The sequence below is a fragment of the Enhydra lutris genome, unplaced genomic scaffold (genome assembly GCF_002288905.1).
Source record: "Enhydra lutris kenyoni isolate GAN:26980312 unplaced genomic scaffold, ASM228890v2 scaffoldscaffold46, whole genome shotgun sequence".
In the NCBI taxonomy this organism is placed as follows: Eukaryota; Metazoa; Chordata; class Mammalia; order Carnivora; family Mustelidae; genus Enhydra; species Enhydra lutris.
In genome coordinates, this window is record NW_019154130.1 from 5,714,973 (window position 1) to 5,737,165 (window position 22,193).

The window sequence follows — 22,193 nt, forward strand, 5'->3', positions numbered from 1 at the left end:
AGCAAATGCTGTTGGGAAGACGGCGCTCACAGACTTGTTCAGCACAGGATTGCCACACATCTTCAATTTTTAAAAACTACACTGTCTGCAAAGTGCAGTAACATGAGGTGTGTCTCTAACGGTTAAAAGGGGGAATATGAAAAATAGCACATTTAATCCTTTTTTTTTTTAAAGATTTTATTTATTTGACAGAGAGAGATCACAAGCAGGCAGAGAGGCAGGCAGAGAGAGAGGAGGAAGCAGGCTCCCTGCTGAGCAGAGAGCCCAATGCGGGGCTCGATCCCAGGACTCTGAGATCATGACCCGAGCCGAAGGCAGCGGCTTAACCCATTGAGCCACCCAGGCGCCCCAGCACACTTAAAAATTCTTGAAGAGCACTGGGAAGGTTTGGCCACTCTGGCTCTGCCGTCCCCAGAAATGGATTACAGCTAACCGTGACCTGCTGGTCTGCCTCTTGTTCTCAATTCTACATTAAAGATTGGCCTGTCACCAGGAGGAAGTGTCTATTCAGCAGAAATTCAAGAAGAAATACTTTTTTAAAAAAGTTACCAAATGAACTGAGTGTCTAAGGCTGATAGGAAGAGGGACTGTGGTAAAATAAAGATGGCAGGTCGTACAAAGGCAGCATCCCATAGACTGATTCGTGGAGAGTCGGAATTCTGCTCTTTGGCCAGATGTATTACACGCAGTCAGAGGCTGAATAACCTGCCACAGAAAATAGAGGACGCCTTTTTTCCGCCAGTGATCTAAGAAAAAGGCAATAATGTAAACTTTCTCAGTTGCTCTTATTTCTAAATGAATGCCTGTGAATTTTAAGCCATGTAATGTTTCTTAGCTTCGGTTGTGCATTGGGGACCGGAGTCTGCAGAGCCTGGAACACCTAAGTGCTCCGAGACATCCATCTGAAGGACGTGGGAGTGAAAGCCGACCGAACTGCACCTGCTTTAGTAGCCTCTCTTCTTCGTCTGTTGCTCTGGGGTGGGCTGAGGGTATAAATCTTAGCCATACTTTCTTTCCTATGCCTAGGCAGGACACACAAGCCCTTCAGATGACCAATTCTCTGGGGGAGCAATTACTACTCACTGGCTTCCTGAGCAGCTTGATAATGTTCCGCTCCTGTTTTCAGCAGGGTTGCGGCAGAGGCAATGATTTGATCATAACAGACCCTGATTAGATTAAGGAGCCATTTGCTTCTGGATGATGATGTTGATAAAAAAGGGTTGATGTCCGCACTCCCTGCTATTTTAAAGGTCAAAAAAAAAAAACCCAGTCTTTAATCACAAACTTACAACAAAAAGCAAAATAATCTGAAGCAGCATGAAGTTTGTGCTTTTTCTTCATTGTTACATCTGGGAAAGGGTCTGTTCTTTATTTGCCGAAACCCTAACTGGCTCTTTTTGCATCGCTCCTGGGAGTTGAAATTGGGAGTGGGCTCACTGGGACGGTGCTTGTACAGTGCGTCTCTAAACTGCTAAACTTGGTCAGTTAGAATCAAGCACTCAGGAGCTCTTGGTTCTCCAAGCTCCTGTTTCTCACATACATGCGTACGTGCATGCTCACACTTATGTGTTTTTAAGATAACAGCCCGAGGGGCGCCTGGGTGGCTCAGTGGGTTAAAGCCTCTGCTTTCGGCTCAGGTCAGATCCCAGGGTCCTGGGATCGGCCCGCATCGGGCTCTCTGCTCAGCAGGGATCCTGCTTTCCTTCCTCTCTCTCTGCCTGCCTCTCTGCCTACTTGTGATCTCTGTCAAATAAATTAAAAAAAAAAAAAAAAAAGATAACAGCCCTTGCAGTAGTTGGACAGTCATAAGTGAAAGTCATTTGTATAGTGGTTCTTCTAGTCTGAGACTCAAGAGTAGGATAGGGCTCCTCTTCAATACGAGCTTGTTAGAAAAGGATTTGGACTGTATCCCACCGGCAGCGTTGAGAAAAGCAAGACAAGAAGGGGCATGAAAAAAATCCCCGAGTGTACCACTTGCTCAGCCCATCTGATCAGGAGTTTTGCAGGCATCCTTAGAGCCTGTGGGCTGTGGTGTGAAAGCCGGGGGGGGGGGGGGGAGGCAGGCAGGGTTGCCAGTGCCCCGCCTGGCCTGGGATGGGCTCTGCGCAGCTCCCTGATTGCTCAGGGACCAAGTGGAGACTGTGATTGGTCTCTAGACCACACCTAGTTGGTGAGTGCAGCTGCTCCCTGAATATCCCACAGCTCTGCCTAGATCGCCGGACTGCGCACACGCCTACCTTCAGACACCATACCCGGAGAGGAACCGTGGAGCTGCTGCAGCAGAGGAGTCGTGGAAACTTTGCTGAGTGAGTGAAATGGGGAGAGAAGGAAGCTAGTGGCTGGCCCTAAGGGAAGTTGCTGGGCAGGACAGCAATGGAGATGAAGAGCTGGTTTGTGATTGTTGCCATGTAATTCCATCTGTGGTGGAAGATAGCAGGACTGGAACAGGTGCACAGGAGCACAGTTGGGAAGGAGATAAGCCCAGAATCAAATTGATGTCCACCCCTTGGCACTCCTGCAGTACTGGCTGCCCGTGAGGGCAAGCGTCCTGCCCACAAAGCAAACATTTTCAAACTCTGCATGCTGTCAAGCCTTGGGGTCCAGGGAATTGCAAAGGGCGTCAGTGAGGACCTGCTGTCTTCTCCCACCCGAATGGGTCTCTCTCCTCTTCCCCTCCCAGGCAGCACTGACAGCTGGGGCTGCATCTTGAGCGATGGGAAAAGCAAGCCTTACTCCACCAGGCCATTAGCAGCACTCACAGCATTAAAAATGCAGGAGGTGGATGGGAGGACAGAGGGCCCGTGATGAAGACTAATGCAGCAGCCGAGACTGGGAACAGACAGGATTCTCTCTCCTCAGAACCCAGATCCAGATTAGGAGCCAAAGAATGAAGGGAACTTTTGGCTTAAAAGATTTCTATAGTGTAAATGCTAAGAGGGCCTCTAGCTGGTTGTTAGGGAGAAAATCAGAACTTCAGGCTTCTTCAGCCTTAGGACAGCGTGTTTACCCTTTTGAAGGCCAGGACCTAGCCTAGCCTCCTGTGTCCACATCGCCTACGACACTGCCTGGCTCAGAGGCGCTGGCTCGGTGGCTGGGGGGTGGAGGAGGTGACCCTGCGGGGGACCGTCCCCTTTGCGCACTCAGGGACTCCCGAGTACCCCTGCCCCGCAGGTCCTCCGGCCTCCCGCGCACGGCGATGCCGGCCTCGTCTACCATCCACGTGCTGCAGCTGCTGCGAGAGCTGCTGGCCTTCGTGCTCCTCAGCTACACAGTGCTCATCGGGGCGCTGTTGCTGGCTGGCTGGACCACCTACTTCCTGGTGCTGAAGTGACAGCGCCCAAAGCCCCGCCCCGCGCCGTGCCCGCCTCGCGCTGCCCCCACCCGCCCGTCCCACGGCGCGCTGCCCCGCCTCCCTGCCGGACGCGCTCCACTAGCTGACGGAAGAGCCGTGCGCCTCGCGCCCGGGCTAGGGCTGCCTCTCGAGGCACGGCCACGCCCGGGTTGGAGTCCAAGCTCCCCTCACGACGGCCGACTCTGCTCCGCCCGCTCCTCGCCCTCAGGTCCAGGGCCCGCCCCGTCCCGCGCGGAAGCCCGATCGGTTGGGCTTTCGCCACAGCCGTTACTGCCGTTACCCTAAGCCCCGCCCCCTCCCCACCTCCTGTCCAATCCCGACGGCTCCTTCGGGTTGGGGTGTGGTCATGGGGCCAGGCCCCCTCAAGAAGAGGCCGCGCCCCGTCCTCCGCTCAGGAAGCGGCGTCACTTCCGGCGTGTGCGTCTGGCGTCCGGCCGCCGCAGGATGGCGGCTCTGAGGAGTTGGCTGTCGCGGAGCGTTGCCTCCCTTTTCAGGTACCGCTGCGGTCGGGTATGAGGGCAGTACCCCAAAGGGGGAGGCGCCGCAGGTAGCGCTGTGGCCGGGATGGCAGCGCCGGTGTAGCTGGCGCTCCTTTCGCTTCTCGGCCGAGCGGGCCGCTGCGTCCCGCCCCTCTCAGGTCCGAGGACGTCCCGACTCTGCCTCCCGCCTCCCGGGGCCAAAGCCGGGGTTTGTTTCTCACTGACGGCTTTTCCGTTATTCCCCTGGGTGAACGCCGGTGAGCGCCCTCCGCAGGCTCGGGTTGGCTTCCTGGGGAGCCTCGGCCTGTCCTCGAGTTCCCGTTGGCCCATCGCCGTCACTGGAGGGAGATCGGGAGCCGCCCGGGCGAGCGGCGGGTTACGAGAGCAAGTTTTCTCTACGGGCGGGAGGGGAGCTGGTCAGTCCCCGCGCGGCCCTGCTGGCCGCGAGTTCCAGGTGTGGCCTAGCGGGGACCATCGGAGGTCCGGAGCTACATGCTGCCTGCAGCAGTGGTTTTTTTTTGTGTTGTTGTTTTTTTTTTTTTTTTTTCTTTTGACCCGAGGTTTTAAAAAAGCTCTGAGACTGCCTTTTAAACTTCCACACCTGTTGCCGGTTAAACTTCGAAATCACTGTGCCCGCATCCCCGCGCGGCCAGGTGCCCGGGAGTTGGGTAGCAGCTGCTCCTTCCAGCGAGTCCGGGGCTTTCCAGGCTCACACGCTCCCCACTGAGCCCTGTCGTCTGGAAGGCGGACCCAGCATCTTCGTGTAGGCTCCTGCGTGGCCGAGTGTGAGTTTCCAACCCCTGCAAACTGAAGACGTGCAGATTGGTAGTTACTGCCTTCCTGAATCCGACTTGTGTTTCTAGGTACAGGCAGTGTGTTCCTGTCGTGGCTAACTTCAAGAAGCGCTGCTTCTCAGAATTGATAAGACCATGGCACAAAACTGTGGCGGTTGGATTTGGCGTGACCCTGTGTGCGGTTCCCATTGCACAGGTAAAAATACTGTAGCGCCACTGGGTGTTGCTTAGTGTGCTGTGCCTTCCTGAAGTCTCACCTGGGCAGTGAGCCACCAGAGAAGCTGTTCGTGTTCACCAGTGTTCGCACACCGATGTGATGGTTTACTTTCCTGTACCAGCATCATCATCATCTAGCTGAACAAATATATTAATGTTCGCATTTTTAACTGTTCCATTTGGTAGGAATAGTATGTCAGGGCGGAGAATAAGAAAGGGGATATTACAGTCTGTCAACAAAATAATCTTGCATTCAACAAAAATTTATTGAGCAACTTTAATGTGCCATATGCTGCTCTCATAAAACTTGCATTCTGGGGTGGGGGTGCCTGCGTGGCTCAGTCGGTTAAGAGTCTGACTCTCTTTTAATTTTTTTTTTTTTTAAGATTTTATTTATTTTAGAACGTATACGGGTTGGGGCAGGGTGAGGAACAGAGGGAGAGGGATAAGCAGAAGCAGACTTTGCACTAAGTGTAGCGCCCTACCCCAGGCTCCATCCCACAACCCGGAGATGATGATCTGAGCTGAAATCAAGAGTCTGCAGCTCAAAAAAAAAAAAAAAAGAGTCTGCAGCTCAACCTGCTGAGCCACACAGGCGCCCCAAGCATCTGACTCTTGATTTAGGCTCAAGTCATGATCTCAGGGTCATGAGATCGGGCCACATTAGCCCTGCATGGGGCTCCATCCTGGGCACAGAGGCTGTTTAAGATTCTCCCTCTGCCCCCGTGGCCCCCCACCACGCTCTCTCTCAAAAAAAACCCCCAAAAAACAAACATTCTAGGGAAAAGAGAAGAGAGAAAATAAATATAAAATGCAACCTGATGAGTGCTATGGAGGAAACAAATAGGGTAAGAGTATAGGGAGTTCTGGGAGGGAGTTGTTTTATTTTAGATAGGAGGGAGTGGTCCAGGAGGGCTCCTGTGATAAGGTGAAGTGTAAGTCGGGATCAGAATGGTCTGAAAGAATAAGCCGAGGTAATATCTTGGAGTAGAGTTTTCCCGGCAGAAGGAACTCTTGAGTGCAAAGGCCTACAAAGCAGGTGTGTCTACCCAATATGTTTGATGACCAGCAAAAAAGGTTACTGTGGCTGGAGTGGAATGAGAAAGCATAATAGACAAAGCCAAAAAATTAGCTGAGGGTCAGACTGTTTTGTCCTTTTGAGCCATCGTAAGGCTTTTAATTTTATTCAGAAAAGGAAGCCACAGAGGGTTTTAACACAAGGTTGTTACAATCTTACATGAGTTTTTTTTGTTTTGTTTTGTTTTGTTTTTAGAGGTTTTATCCATTTATTTGACAGAGATCACAAGTAGGCAGAGAGGCAGGGGCGGGGGGGGGGGGCAGGCTCCCTGCTGAGCAGGGATCCCGATGAGGGGCTCGATCCCAGGACTCTGAGATCATGACCTGAGCCCAAGGCAGAGGCCCAACCCACTGAGCCACCCAGGCGCCCCTCACATGAGTTTTTAAAGGTTGCTTTGTGATACTAGGAAGACCAATGGGAGATTGTTGCCCTAGTCCAGGCTTGGAATAGGCGGGCACCAGTGTAGGTGGGGAGAAGTGGACCAAATGTGGTCAGCTCAAGATGCTGTTGGATTGAATGTGGAGTATATTCCAGGATTTTTTTTAAATTATTTTTTAAATTTTTTAAAAAGATCTTGTTTATTATTTGACAGAGAGAGATCACAAGTAGGCAGAAAGGCAGGCAGAGAGAGGGGGAAGCAGGCTCCCCACCGAGCAGAGAGCCCGATGCAGGGCTCAATCCCAGGACCCTGAGATCATGACCCGAGCCAAAGGCAGAGGCTTAACCCACTGAGCCACCCAGGCGCCCCATTCCAGGATTTTTTAAAAAGCCTAAGCAACTGGAAGAATGGAGTTAGCATTTGTTGGAGGGGAGGGTGGTACATTTTGGGAGGATGAAATCAAGAGTTCAGTTTTGGAAATGACAGTCTAAAGCATCTAGTAGACATCTAGGTGGAGTTGGCAGGTAGGTGATATGAAAGTGATACCTTATTAAAAAGATCACTGATTATATGCTTTCTGAGAAAGAGCTAAATAGGAAACTAGCAAACCCCAGTTTGACAAAATATTTCTAATACTTAAATGTGTGTTTATCACAACAAGAAGATCAATTCCAGGGGCGCCTGGGTGGCTCAGTTAGTTAAGCATCTGCCTTTGGCTCAGGTCCTGATCTCAGGGTCCTGAGATCAAGCCCAGAAGCGGGCTCAGTGGGGAGCCTGTTTCTCCTTCTTCCTCTGCTCCTCCCCTCCCCAATTGTGTTCTCTCTCAAATAAATAAATATAATTCTTAGAAGGAAAAAAAAAGATCAATTCCATTGATCACAAGTCTTTGCAGCATCTTCTGAGGCTTTCTCATGAGCCCGATCTCTGCTTGTTCATGAATTGTTGATTCTAAAACCCTTACTTGAACACCAGGCCATTTTCTGCCACAGTTAGGATAGCATTTCTTCTTCCCTTAAAACGAATTTTCTGGGTTTGTCCTTTCTCAGTTCATACACTTTTCTTCAGCCCCACTTACCTCAGTTCTGGGCCACATGACAGGAGCCTCAGGTCATTTTCCTGTAGGAACAGTAGTTCCACTTCTGTTCTTCAGAACCCGCAGCAGCTCCCCATTGTGTGCTGCAGAACTAAAACCCAGCCAGCTCTCCCCGTACTCGTCTCCTCGCTCTCTCCCCTCCCTAGTGCCCTTCGTTATGACCACATCCCCGGACGTTCCCTGAATGCAGTGGATGTATTCTTCTCCTCATTATTTCTTCTTCCCCAGGCTGCCTGGCAGTTCTCATCCTGGCTATCTTCAGGCCCAAGTCCCACCTCTTTTTAATGCCTTTCAGAGTTTCTGACCAACAGTGATCTCCGTCTTTCTGACCGCTTGTGCTGTATTCTGATATTGGTTGATTACACTCCCCGGAGTCAGCGGAGCATCACAGAAAGGGCACAAACACTGACGAAGGTGTGGTTTAAGGTCTAGATAATGTGACTTTTTGGGAGAGTTTCTGTAACAGAATATTCGGAGTTTCCATCTCCTCATCTATAAAAAAGTGCGAACACCTGGGCTGTCGGGAGCAGGTGAAAACTTGTTAGATGCGGTGTGGGCGGTGCAGCCGGTTAAGCGTCTGACTCTTGGTTCGGGCTCAGGTTGTGATCTCAGGGTTGTGGGATCAAGCCCTCCGCTGAGATTAAAATAAAATGTATTATTAAGATGTAAGTTAGAGTATATCAAAGTTAGCTTCCAGTGAGCAGAAATAATATTCTTTTCACTTTTTCTGTACCTTCAGTGCAAGACACATAATGAATACTTAATTGTAAAGGAAAATTCTGGATTTGTTCATGTGTCAAAGATTTCTTGACTGATAACTTTTTTTTTTTTAAGATTTTATTTGACAGCGATCACAAGTAGGCAGAGAAGCAGGCAGGTGTGGGGGGGGGCAGGCTCCCTGCTGAGCAGAGAGCCCGATGCGGGGCTCAATCCCAGGACCCTGAGATCATGATCTGAGCCGAAGGCAGAGGCTTTAACCCACTGAGCCACCCAGGCGCCCCAAGTAGAGCATTCTTATAAACCTTTCATAATTCAGCACACAGTGAAGAGTGTCTTTCCAAAAGCTCATGTTATGACACTTTGGTTTTTGCAAAGGACATTTAGTACAGTGACAGCTTTTTTTCCTTTGTAAACCTGAAAATCCTCTCCGGACTTCTGGTGTTTGAAGTCAGCTACGAATACAGTCAGATACCTTACAAGCAAAGGGACTTCACGCAAACTTTCAGAAAGCAGGGAATACTTGAATTTAGTTAAGGTGGCCACACTTCCTTAACTCTTGAGATAGTTACATTGGCTTTTTTTTTTTTTTTTTTTTTAATAGCTGAGGTTAGAGTGAAGAGTCCCCACCCCCTACCCAGGACTGTACTGTTCATTCTGCTCAGAATCGCTCTCCCCCATCCACCCACTTACTTTCTTAGACTCAGCTTATCCCTCATCAACTCTGTAAAGCCTTTTTAAGCTATTTTCATTCAGTACAGAAGTGACTGTTTTTCATGCATGCCCCTACTTGTAGCTTTTACAGACGTCTGGGGCGCCTGGGTGGTTCAGTCAGTTTAGTGTCCGCCTTCGGCTCAGGTCGTGATCTCAGGGTCCAGGGATCAATCCCCACGGCCCGCTCCCTGCTCAGTAGGGGGTCTTCCTCTTCCTGGTGCTTTTTCTCTCAAATAAAATCTTTAAAAAAAGATACTTACACAAACTTCTGCCATAGCTCCCATGGTACTTGATTTGCATTAATTGTTCAAGTTCTCTCTCAGCCCCAGCGCCTCCCCTTCCCCATCTGAAATCTTTGAGGACAGAGAATATATCTTATATGTCTTCATATCCCAAGCGTCTCACACTGTGGTAATGAATGAATCATAACTTCATCAGATTTGTTGGTTATAATTACTAGACTTTTATTTCATCTAGAGAAATGCTTGGCTTTTTGGAACACGGCATAAAGAATAAAAGTTGATGGGAGGCACACTTCTATATGGTCTTTAAGAGCCAAAACAAAGCCTAAAAAGAAAACAAGCAGTTGCAGTGTGGGAAGTGTTTTTCACTTGTTTCTTTAGCTATGAAGAAGTTCTCGGTTTGAGCTTCAGGTTAGAAGTTGAGTGAAAATGTTTATGTCTTTCAGAAATTGGAACCTCATTCTCTTAGTAATGACGCGTTAATGAGGAGGGCTGTGTCTTTGGTAACAGACAGCACCTCCACCTTTCTCTCGCAGACCACATACGCACTGATTGAAGCGATCACTGAATATACTAAGGTAAGTGTCTTCCTGTTGAGTCTTGATCTAAACCAGGGGTTAGCAAACTATGGCTTGTAAACCAAATCTAGCAGAGTATCTGTTTCTGTGGCAACACTGGAGTGTTGCAGTCCTCCTTTGTCTATATGTTCTGTATTTGTCTATATCTCTTTGTGTTTTCTAAGACTGCTTTTGTAGGTTGAATGGTTGTAACAGACTATAGGGCCCATAAAGCCTAAAATATTTACAACAAAAGTTGGTTGAGCCCTTGACCTAAAGCAGTGATTTTTAGATTTTTTTCCAGGAACCCTTTTTAAAAGAAAAAGAAGAAAAAATTGTGGTTTTTTTTTGTTTGTTTGTTTTTAAAGATTTTATTTATTTGACAGACAGAGATCACAAGTAGGCAGAGAGGCAGGCAGAGAGAGAGGAAGGGAAGCAGGCTCCCTGCTGAGCAGAGAGCCCGATGCAGGGCTCAATCCCAGGACCCTGGGATCATGACCTGAGCCGAAGGCAGAGGCCTAACCCACTGAGCCACCCAGGCGCCCCAAAAAATTGGTTTTTTAAGATGTATTTATTTGACAGAGACACAGCGAGAGAGGGAACACAGCAGTGGGAGAGGGAGAAGCAGGCCTCCTGCCGAGCAGGGAGCCCAATGCGGGGCTCAATCCCAGGACCCTGGGATCACGACCTGAGCTGAAGGAAGCTGCTCAGTGACTGAGCCTCCCAGGCTCCCTGAAAAAGAAAAATCTTTAAATACAGCAGCCCAGTATATAAGACAAAACCAAGCTGATTAGGTGCAGTTACGGGTAAAGGGGTCTAGAGTCTCCTACTCGCGGCAGCAGGAGCTTCGCTGTGGGGACAGTTTGAAAACCACTTACCCGCGTAGAGAGGTATCTGGATAATCCAAGTCCTTGTTTATTGGTGTATTGTACCTTCATTTTTCAGCAGTTTTTCCCTCTGCCTTCTGAGTTTTTCCTCTGCGTTGTATTCTCTATGTCTGAATTCCTAACAAACTTTTAGAAACACAGAATTTGACAAGTGGAAACATGTATGTCCTGGGATAATGCCTCTACCTGCTGCGGTAGCGCAACTTCAGGGAAGTGGAGGGACAGAGTGGGTTGCTGTAACGGGACTCTCTCCCCTTGGGGTGTAATCTCATAGGTCCGAACATGCCTCACTTACTTTATTCTGTGTTTGTAGGCTGTTTATACCTTAATTTCTTTGTACCGACAATATACAAGTTTACTTGGGAAAATGAATTCACAGGAGGAAGATGAGGTGTGGCAGGTGATCATAGGAGCCAGAGTTGAGGTAAGCAGAACGTTAACAGACGTTTCTGTATTAGTGCCCCTGCCCCATCGTGGTGTCTAACAGTGACTGTCCTCTAAGTCTGTCTTGAATAAGCCCATGTTACGTGCTCATTAACCTCTTCGTGTTGTCTCAAGTGCCGTGTTTAATTTACAGATGACTTCAAAACAGCAAGAATACTTGAAGTTGGAAACCACTTGGCTGACTGCACTTGGTCTTTCAGAGATGGCGGCGGAAGCTGCGTACCAAACTGGTAGGTTCAAAGTGTACTGCCAAGGTGCCCTTTGAGTTTTCGTCTGGCTGTAAAATGAGGGATTTAGATTCGTCTAAGGCCCACGTGGCTCTAACTTTGTGAGAAAGTTCCCCATTTCCACTAGCTAGGGAGTCTGTATCTAGAAAATGATACAGCTATTGCCCGTTATTCTAATTGCATCTAAATCATTTTTAAGCATTTTGTTCCTTTTATAACCCCGGTATTGGTGGATAACTGGGCGTACCATGGCATAGTTGGAGACTGGAGACCACCCGTTGGTGTGAACCTGTATAGATGGGAGAAATGGGGACCTGGAATCCTAGTCAGTGACAAATCCAGGACAAATAATAGCTTTGTTTATTGAATACTGGTCTGTTCCATGCTTTGCAGTAAGTATTTTATAGGCATTTGTAATGTAAGGAACTGAGGATTAGAATCCCCACGTCTACACATGAAGAAAATGGGGACCCAAGGGTTACGAAATGCACTGAGATATGCTGGGTGTGTAAGGAAGCAGCCACACTGGCATTTAGCACAGTGCTAAAGCCTCTGCATCTCCGGGTCCCAGTATAGAAAATGTGGTTCCGCATTCACCAGGATGTTTTCTGGACCTCTCAATCCACCCAGTGGGCGTGAGCTGAAGGTTTTCAACTATATTTTGAAGAAAACTCTATTCTTACCTGAATTGGTCTCAAACTGGGTAGCTCTCAGAAATTTGTTTTCTCACTTTCAGATAATAGACTAGGGTCTGTAGCACCAAATCTTAAAAAGGATACAATATGCATTTTTAAAAGTAAAGACAAAAAAGAAGTCTTCGTTAACTAAAGGAATCTGCGATCCTAGAGGCACAAGTGGAATGAAGGGTGAAACCGACGTAGGAGCAGGGTTTCGAGATACAGTGACCAGGGACGTTTGCTGGGGCATTCTGGCGTGAACATTCCCAGGCAGCCTTAGATTGAGCTGGAGAAAAGGGAAAATAAAAGTATAACGATTATCTGGGGAAAAAAAAGACTTTCACGGAACTGATTATTAGGGCTCACACTTTAAATCATGGCCAAAAAGGCTCAATAAAATACTTCAACTATAAGAAAAGAGACTTACTTACGAAGGGAGTATAATCTGATATGGCTTCTGATCAACAACCCTGGATACAAGGTGATAAGTCAGTAACCTATCATTTTACATCCAGTCAAATATTATTTCAGACCTAAAAATACTATTTACCAACCGCATATGTTTTCTGAAAAAACTTTTTGAAGAAAAAAAATTAGGAAGGAACTGAGATAGACGAATGAACAAAATTCAGTAAAACTTGTAAACTTGTCAAAACTTCTGAGTGTTAAATCAGTTTGGGAAAGAAGTGAAAGCGTGCCGATAGTTGTTTTGAAAAGAAAAGATAGACATCATCAGCTCGACATTAGACCTTGCTAAACAAAGAAAACTTGGTAAATTCAATTAAGACAGGGAAGTTTTAAAAGAAATAGAACAAGTTCCAACATAAGTCATCAAAGTAACTGAATATGTTAAAAAAAAAAATCACCGATAGGGGCACCTCAGTGGCTCAGTTAGCGTCTTCCTTCAGAAGCTCAGGTCATGATCCCAGCTCCCTGGGATGAAGCCCTACATGCCTCAGCAGGAAGCCTGCTTCTTCCTCTCCCTCTGCTTGTGCTCTCTGTCAAATAAATTTAAAAAAAATTTTTTTTTAAGATTTTTATTTATTTGACAGACAGAGATCACAAGTAGGCAGAGAGAGAGGAAGGGAAGCAGGCTCCAGGAGCCCAATGCAGGGCTTGATTCCAGGACTCTGGGATCATGACCTGAGCCGAAGGCAGAGGCTTTAACCCACTGAGCCATGCAGGTGCCCAAAATAAATAAAATCTTAAAAAAAAAAAAAATCACAACTAAAACAGTTTACAGAGACACCTAAAACAAAATGATGTAGGAAGGTTGAAAGTTACAAAAAGCTGAATCAAATCATTATTAACAAAAAGAAAGCTGCTCCAGAATGCCGGCAGAGAAGTGTCAGAATAAGGATTCAGACTAAAAGAACATTAAAACAGTTCAGAGGCTATCAGTCATTGGGCAGTGTGCCTGATAAGGAATTCAAAGTCATGTTCATAAAGATACTGGACTTGAGAAAAAAGTGGATGGAGAATTTTTTTGAATTTTAGAGATTTTAAAAATCTCTAAAATTTTAAAAGAATTTTAAAGAGAATTTTAAAGAAAATGCAAAAAAGGGTGCCTGGGGGCTGCCTGGGTGGCTCAGTGGGTTAAGCCTCTGCCTTCAGCTCAGGTCATGATCTCAGGGTCCTGGGATCGAGTCCCACATCAGGCTCTCTGCTAGGCAGGGAGCCTGCTTCCTCCTCTCTCTCTCTCTCTCTCTCTACTTGTGATCTCTCTCTGTCAAATAAATAAAATCTTTAAAAAAAAAAGGGTGCCTGCGTGGCACAGTAGGTTAAGCGTCTGACAGTGCGGTTCCGGCTCAGGTGGTGATCTCAGGGTTGTGAGATCGAGCCCCACATGGGGTTCCATACTCAGCACAGAGTCTGCTTGAGTTTTTCTCCCCCTCCTCCTGCTCTTGCTCTCTCTCTCAAAAAAAACAAACCACCAGTCAGAGGTGAAGAATTTAACCGAAATAAAAAAATACACCAGAAGGAATCAACAGCGGACTAGGGGATGCAGAAGAATGGGTCAGCAACCTGGAAGACACCGTGATGGAAAACAAGCTGAACAGCAAAAATTAAAAAATGAAAACCGGTTAAGGGAACTCAGTGACATCAAGTATAATAGCATTTGCACTATAGGGATCCCAGAAGAAGAGACACAGAAGGGGGCAGAAAACGTTCCTAATCCGAAAAAGGAAACAGACATCCAGGTCCAGGAAGCACAGAGAGCTCTTAACGAGATGAACCTAAGGAGATCCACATCAGGACACGATATTGCCAAAGTGATGATAAACCGTTTTACAAACAGCAAAACCGTTACAGGCAAGGGATACCCCAGAAGGGGTATTTGTGTTTTCAGCACAAACTTTGCAGGCCAGAAGGAAGTGGCATAGTATGTGGAAAGTGCTGAAAGGAAAAAACCTAGAACCAACATTATACTCAGCAAGGTCATCACTCAGAACGTAAGTGAGGTGGTTTCCCAAACAAAAGTTAAAGGAGTTCGTCACCACTAGGCCAGCCATATAGGACGTGTTAAGGAAGAAATTTCACAAATAAAAGCAAATATATTTGGTAAAAATATTATTCATTTAGAAAAACATGGTGGTTAAACCACAAAAGTAGTAAAAATCTATTATATCTATAAAAATTAGTCAAGGGATACACAAAAATGTAAAATAAGACATACATAAAACATGGGGGGCAGGGGAGTAAAAATGTAGTGCTTTTAGAATGTGTTCAAACTTAAGCTACTAACACCTTAATAAAGACGACAGTGCAGGGGCGCCTGGGTGGCTCAGTGGTTAAGCCTCTGCCTTCAGCTCAGGTCATGATCTCAGGGTCCTGGAATCAAGTCCCACGTCAGGCTTTCTGCTCAGTGGAGAACCTGCTTCCTCCTCTTCCTCTCTCTCTCTCTCTCTCTCTACCTACTTGTGATCTCTGTCAAATAAAATCTTCAAAAAAAAAATCATTAAAAAAAAAAAGTGCATGTAAGATGTTACATATGAACCTAATGGTAGCCACAAATCAAAAATCTATAATAGATAAATAAAGGAACAAAACCATCAAACTCATAAGGGAAAAGAAAGGAAGAGAAACAGAAACAGCCAGAAAACAATTACAAAACGGCAGTGAGTACGTACTTAATACCGCCTTTAAATGTAAATGGGCCAAGTGCTCCAATTGGGAGACATAGGGTGACTGAATGGATAGAAAACAACAAGACCCATTTATAAGCTGCCTTCAAGAGACTCACTTCAGACTTAAAGACACACACAGACAAAGTGAAAGGATGGAAAAAATATATACACTATGCAGATGGAGCGGGGGCAGGTAGGGGTACTTCTATCAGATGAACAGACAAAGTGTACAGTGCGACACCTGGGTGGCTCAGGCACTTGAGCATCTGCCTCTTGATTTTGGCTAGGATTGTGATCAAAGGGTCATGAGATTAAGCCCTATGTAGGCTCCACACTAGGCATGGAGCCTGCTTAAGATTCTCTCTCGGGCACGGGGGTGGGACAGTCTGTTGAGCATCTGACTGACTCTTGGTTTCAGCTCAGGTCACGAGATTGAACGCAGCGTCAGGCTCCAAACTCCGCTCAGAGTCTGCTTAAGATCTCACTGTCTCTCCCTCTGCACTTCCATCCCCCCATGAGCACTGTGCCTCTAAAATAAACCTTTAAAGAAGAAAAACTTTTCTTTCCCTTTCCCCCTCACTTCCCGTGTGTGTGTGTGTTCTCGACCTAACAACAACAACGACGACGGTAGCAGGAGACAGAGGAGGACAGTACATAATGATAAAGGAATCCATCTGAGACCGAACCATTGTAAATACGCACCCAACATAGGAGCACCTATATATAGCAAATACTTACAGACAGAAAGGGAGAAGTTGACAGTAACACAATGATAACAAGGGGCTTCACCCCGCTTACATCAAAGGATGGAGGATACAGACAGAAAGGAAGGAAACAGTGGCTTTGAATGCATTAGCCCAGATGGATCTAACATTCACACACACCACATTCCATCCCAAAGCAGAATACACATTCTTTTCAAGTGCACATGGAAAGTTCTTCAGGATAGCTCATATGTTAAGCCATAAAACAAATCTTAAGTTTAAAATTGAAATCCTCCCAAGTATCTTTTCCTTCCACTATGAATTGAGACAAGAATTCAATTTCAAGAAAAAAAAAAAAACTTGAAAAATACACAAACACATGCTACTAAACGAGTGGGTCAACCAAGAAAAAAAGAGATCAAAAAATACATGGAGAAAAATGGAAACATGATGGTCTGAAGCCTTTGGGACACAGCAAAAGCAGTTCTGCATTTGCAGTACACAGGCCTACCTCAAGAAACAAGAAACACTTCAAAAAAATCTAACCTTACACCTAAAGGAACCAGAAAAAGAACAACAAAATCCAAAGCTAGTAGAAGGAACAAAATAATAAAGATTGGAGCAGAAATAAATAGGACATTTTTTTTTAAAAGATTTTATGTATTTGACAGAGCTAGAGAGGGAACACAAGCAGGGGAACAGGAGAGGGAGCAGCAGGCTTCCTGCTCAGCAGGGAGCTGGATGTGTGGCTCGATCCCAGGACCCCAGAATCATGACCTGAGCCAAAGGCAGATGCTTTACGACTGAGCCACCCAGGCGCCTAAATGGGAAATTTAAAAAAATAGATCAGTAAAGCCAGGGGTGCCTGGCTGGCATGTGACTCTTGATCTTGGGTTTTTGGGTTTGAGCCCCAGATTGGGGTATAGAGATTACTCAAAAAATAAAAAAAGAAAATGAAGCCAAGAGTTTGTTGTTTCAAAAGATAGACAAAATGGATAAACCTTCGCCAGACTAAAAAAAAAGTATTGAAAATTGGAAATGGAAGAGAAATAATGAACACCACAGAGATACAGAGGTTTAAAAGAATATTATGAAAAATTATATGCCAACAAATTGGACAATCTAGAAGAAATATTAAGTTCCTAGAAAAAGAAAATCTGGGATGCCTGGGTGGCTCAGTTGTTGAGTGTCTGCCTTTGGCTCAGGTCATGATCCTGGGGTCCTGGGATCGAGCCCCGCATTGGGCTCCCTACTCAGTGGGAAGCCTGCTTCTCCCTCTCCCACTCCCTCTGCTTGTGTTCCCTCTCTTACTGTGTCTCTGTCAAATAAATAAATTAAAAAAAAAAAAAAAATCTTCCAAAAAGTGAATTAGGAAGAAATAGAAAATTGGAACAGAAAAATTATTAGTAATGAGATGGAATTAAAAACAACAACAACAACAACAAAAGTCCAAGGCCAGATGGCTTCACCAAATTGAATTCCACCAAACATTTAAAAAAGAAATACCTATTCTTCTCAAACTACTCTGAAAAACAGAAGGAGTTTTGGAAAATTTGGAAAATTTCCAAATTCACTCTACAAGGCTAGCATTATCCTGACACCAAAACCAAAGACACTACAAAAAGAAGAAAACCAGGGATGCCTGGGTGGCTCAGTCCATTAACCTTCCTACTCTTGGTGTCAGTTCCAGTCCGGATGTCACGGTCATGAGATCAAGCCCCTGCATCAGGCTTCGCATTTAGCGAGGAGTCTGCTTGGGATTCTTTCTCCCTTTTCTTCTGTCCATCCCACCTTCCACCCCACCCTACCTCTGCACGCACACACACCCTCTCTCTCATAAATACTTAAAAGAAAACCAAAAACCAGTATCTTCTGATGCACATAGATGCAAAAATCCTCAATAAGACATTAGCAAATGGGGGTGCCTGGGTGGCTCAGTCCGTTAAGCCTCTGCCTTTGGCTCAGGTCATGATCCCGGGGTCCTGGGATCCAGCCCCGAGTCGTGCTTCCTGCTCAGTGGGAGGCTGCTTCTCCCTCTGCTGCTGTCCCTCCTGCTTGTGCTCACGTGAGCACACTGTCAAGTAAAATCTTAAAAAAATATATTAGCAAACTGAGCTCAGTCATACATTAAAAAGATCATATACCAACACAAATGAAATTTATTCTAGGGATGAAAGGATGGTTCAATATTTGCAAATCAGTGTGATAATAATAACTCACGTTAATAAGAAGAAGGATAAAAACCATTGGTGCAACTCAACAAATGCAAAAAAAAAAAAAAAAAAAAGGCATTTGACAAAATACAGCATCCAGTCATGTTAAAACCTCTCAACAGAGTGTGTGTAGAGAGAACATCCCCCCCAACAAAATAAAGGCCATATATGAAAAACCCATAGCTAACATCATACTCAATGGTTTACCAAAGGGAGCGGGAGAAAAAAGATTAAGGGGCACCTGGGTGGCTCAGTTGGTTGAACTAACCTAATCCGACACTTGATTTCAGCTTGAGGTATGGTCTTGAGGTTGTGGGATTGAGACCTGTGTTGGGCTCCTTGCTGGGCATGGAGTCGGCTTGGTATTCTCTCTCTCCTTTTCCCTCTGCCCCTCCCCTGCTTACACACACACACACACACAATAAAAATCCTTTAAAAATCTTAACAACCATTTACAATTGCACCCAAAACAATAAAATACTTAGGAAAAAATTTATCCAAGGAGGTGACAGACACACCACGCTCTCGCGCATTGGAAGAATTAATATTGTTAAGATAATGCTGCTCTCCCAAGCAAGCTACGGAGTCCGTGCAGCCCCGTCACCGTACCAGTAGCATTTTTCACGGAACTGGAATAATCCTCAAGTTCGTATGGAACCATACAAGACTTCAACTAGCCAAAGTAATCTTGAGAAAGTAGAGCAAAGCCGGAGGTATCACAGTCCTGGATGTCAAACCACACTCCGCACCTGCAGGACGTGGTACGGGCACAGAGAGAGACTGATGGACGCCACAGGAGAGGGGGCGGGCCCGGAAGTGATCGCGCACCCGTGTGGTCCGCGGATCTGCGACCGAGGCGGCAAGACTATGCTACGGGGAAAAGACGGTCTGTTTCCCAACAGATGGTGTTGGGAAGGCTGGACAGCTACACTCAGGAGTGAAACCGGGCCACTTTGACACCGTGCACACAAAAATAAACAGATTGAAGACCCGAGTGTGAGGCCGGAAACCATAAACCTGAAAGCAAGCACAGGCAGTAACGTCAGCCATCACCCTCAACAACACATGTATGGGGAACAAAAAAAATAATTGGGACTACATCCGCCAAAATAAAAAGCTTTACCAGAGCAAAAGAAGCTGTCAGCAAAACAAAAAGGCAAGCTAATGAATGGGAGAAGATACTTTATAAATTATGTATCTGACAAGGGGTTAATATCCAAAATACATATAGAACTTACACAATGCAACACACACAAAAAAAGAGATCCAGTTAAAAATCAGGCAGAGAGGGATGCCTGGGTGGCTCAGTTGGTTAAGCCGCTGCCTTTGGCTCAGGTCATGATCCTGGAGTTCCTGGATCGAGTCCCACATCAGGCTCCCAGCTCTGCTGGGAGTCTGCTTCTCCCTCTGACCTTCTCCCCCTCTCCTGCTCGTGTGCACACGCTCTCTCTCTCTCTCTCTTTCTCTCTCTCGCAAATGAATAAAATCTTCAAAAAGAAAAAAACAGAGGATCTGAAGACCTACTTTTCCAAAGAAACATAGATGGCCAACAGACAGGCGAAAAGATGCTCAACATCACTAATAACCAGGGAAATGCAAATCAAAACCACAAGAGAACCCTGCACGCCAGTCGGAACGGCTCCTGTCAGAAAGACGGGAAATAACCAGTGCTGGCCAGATGCGGAGGAAAGGGAGCCCTTGCGCACGGTTATTCGGGATGTAAATGTGTGCACCCACCGTGGGAAACAGTATGGACGTTCCTCAAAAAAATAAAAATAGAAATACTGTATGATCCACTAATTCCACTACTGGGTACTTACCCAAAGAAAACAAAGACACGTTCAAAAAGATACACGCACCCCAGTGTTTACAGCATTATTTACAAGAGCCAAGATATGGAAGCAACCCGGTGTCCATGGTAGATGAGTGGATAAGGAAGTTACGAATGATGTATGCGTGTGAAATAAAACGTAAGATTTACAGAAGTAGGGGCACCTGGGTCGGTTAAGCATCCAGCTCTGGATTTCTGGTCCGGTCATGGTCTCAGGGTTGTGAGGTGGAGTCCCCATGGGGCTGTGTGCCCAGTGGGGAGTCTGCTTAGGATTTTCTCCTCTCCCTCAGCCCCTTCCCCCAACTTATGCGCCTGCTCGTGCTCTCTGAATAAAACCTTTTTAAAGATTTCATTTATTTGACAGGCAGAGATCACAAGCAGGCAGAGAGGCAGGCAGAGAGAGAGAGGGAAGCAGGCTCCCTGCTGATCCCAGGCTCGATCCCAGGACCCGGAGATCATGACCTGAGCCGAAGGCAGAGGTTTAACCCGTTGAGCCACCCAGGCACCCCGAAAAATAAAAATCTTGATGGACACCAAGCCCGGGCTGTTTTGTGGAGAATCTTAGCAGATCTTCAAGAAAGAGAATTCCTGTGTTACAGAAAGCATCCCAGTGCACAGAACATGATGGCAAGTCTCCTACCTGTTGTCACTGTACAAAGTCAGCATGGGCCTGACCCCCAACTGTACTAGGTCAGCACTGGAACAGAACTATGGTCGGCATCACTTACATGGACGTAAGGCCAAATGTAGCCATCCACCCTCAAAATACAAGATACTTCAATCCTGAAAAAACCTATCAGCATAACTCACTACTTGAGATTATCTGCAGTAGAGGAGGAAGGCGGCCATGTCAGGTCAGTACATGGCCTGAAGCCATCAGTGAAAGGTACCCATGTATGCCATAAACTGAGTACAGTCATAAATAGAATTTTCCTAACATGATAAAGGTTAAGTAATTCTACTTAGTAAGGAAATATGAGAGGCATTCCCATCAAGGTCAGAAATAAGAGGGGTGCTTACAATTCTCCACTGCCTTTAACACTGTACTGAGATTCTTAATACAGTAAGGTTGGAAAGAACAAGGTCTTCTCTAGATCAGTTAATAGGCAGAGCTCTGTGACGTACTAGAAGCAGGTAGACAGAATGATAGAGCCCAAAAACATTTTTAAAGAAAAAAAGATGGCAAAAATATGTTCAATACGTAAAGACAAAAGGTAACAGTATTTCTCTGTGCACTCCATACGTATAAAAGATGAGAAGGATGCCCTTTGAACTTCCAGCAGAGGTTATCTCTGAAGATTGGGTAGGGTGATGAGAGGTCTTTGACAATTCCACGGAGCTGTTGTCAAAAAGAAATGTGTTTCTTGTGTAAATTCCTAAGGCGTCTATACTAAGCTGTGTGCTATAAAGAGATTGTGGGAATTGTAATTATTAATGATAGCTGCTGATAGAGAAAATTCAGACCTCGGTGTGGAGGTAGAAAGGTCTCTGCTGTGCAGAGACGGAGGACAGGGAGGGCAGGGAAAGTCTCCAAGAGGAAAGGGCTCGGATGCCAGCCACGGAGCCCCAGGCTTTCCTCGTCCCCCCGGTGCCTTCCACCCTGTGCAGCCATCCAGCCCAACTGTCCCCTCTTTCGGCAGGAGCAGATCAGGCCTCGATCACCGCCAGGAATCACATTCAGCTGGTGAAGTCACAGGTGCAGGAAGTGCGCCAGCTTTCCCAGAAAGCAGAAACCAAGTTGGCAGAAGCACAGACAGAGGAGCTCCGGCAGAAAACACAGGAGGACGGGGACGAGAGGGCCGAGCCGGAGCAGGAAGCCTACCTGCGCGAGGATTGAGCGCCGGAGCGGCTGCCCGCGTCTGCCGGTTCAGCCCGGGGAAGGCAGGGGCGGCTGCCATCCGGCCCGGGGCGGCAGAGCCTTCTCTGGACGGAGAGGAGGCAGCGGGTCCTGCCCTGGCCCATCAGGCCGGAGGCCTTAGTGAGCTGTGAGTGCCTGGCCCCCTCCCTCCCCACCCCGAGGAGCTGGTTCTTGGCCCTGGGGCACTCACCCTGTTTAACGTTGACCCCACTCAGCACAGCTTCCCACCCCCCATCTTTCTACCTCCGACCCAGCGCGGCTCAGCAGCCTGGCCGGAGAGAGGGGTCCTGTTTCGTCATGCCCACGAGTTCAGTAGCTGGTTAACTTCCCTTTCCAGTCTTACATGTTCAGATATGATTTAGTCTTTGCTCCCCGCATCGGAATGTGTGTTGTTTTGGGGAAAGGGGAGCCTGTTGATAAGATTTCTTTTTACGTGTTTCTGGTGCCTTCTGTGATCTGGCCCCGTTGCCTGTAAGGACAGCTGGAGCCCAGGCGCCAGAAGCCCATTATTGTTACCGAACTGAACGCGGAGTGTTTACCTGGTGCTCAACAGGACGTACTCCAACCCGTGCTTCTCGTTTCCTTCTTTCCTTCGAGTGTCTC

The 22,193-nt window shown here is 46.7% G+C and overlaps 1 protein-coding gene across 4 annotated transcripts; it reads left to right on the forward strand.

The window, feature by feature from the left end:
• Nucleotides 1–3,707: 3,707 nt before the first annotated feature.
• LOC111156472 (diablo IAP-binding mitochondrial protein) lies at nucleotides 3,708–22,160 on the forward strand. Of its 4 annotated transcripts, none has more exons than XM_022517395.1 (6): nucleotides 3,708–3,846; nucleotides 4,695–4,821; nucleotides 9,511–9,642; nucleotides 10,888–10,932; nucleotides 11,086–11,182; nucleotides 21,373–22,160. In XM_022517395.1, exons 1-6 carry the CDS (start codon nucleotides 3,797–3,799, stop codon nucleotides 21,567–21,569), a joined length of 648 nt encoding a protein of 215 aa, XP_022373103.1. In that variant the 5' UTR covers nucleotides 3,708–3,796; the 3' UTR covers nucleotides 21,570–22,160. The 4 variants fall into 4 exon arrangements, with proteins under 4 accessions (XP_022373103.1, XP_022373104.1, XP_022373102.1 ...); XM_022517394.1 differs by having other exon boundaries at nucleotides 3,711–3,846; nucleotides 10,822–10,932; XM_022517397.1 differs by lacking the exon at nucleotides 3,708–3,846 and adding an exon at nucleotides 4,508–4,616 and having other exon boundaries at nucleotides 10,822–10,932.
• Nucleotides 22,161–22,193: the final 33 nt, after the last annotated feature.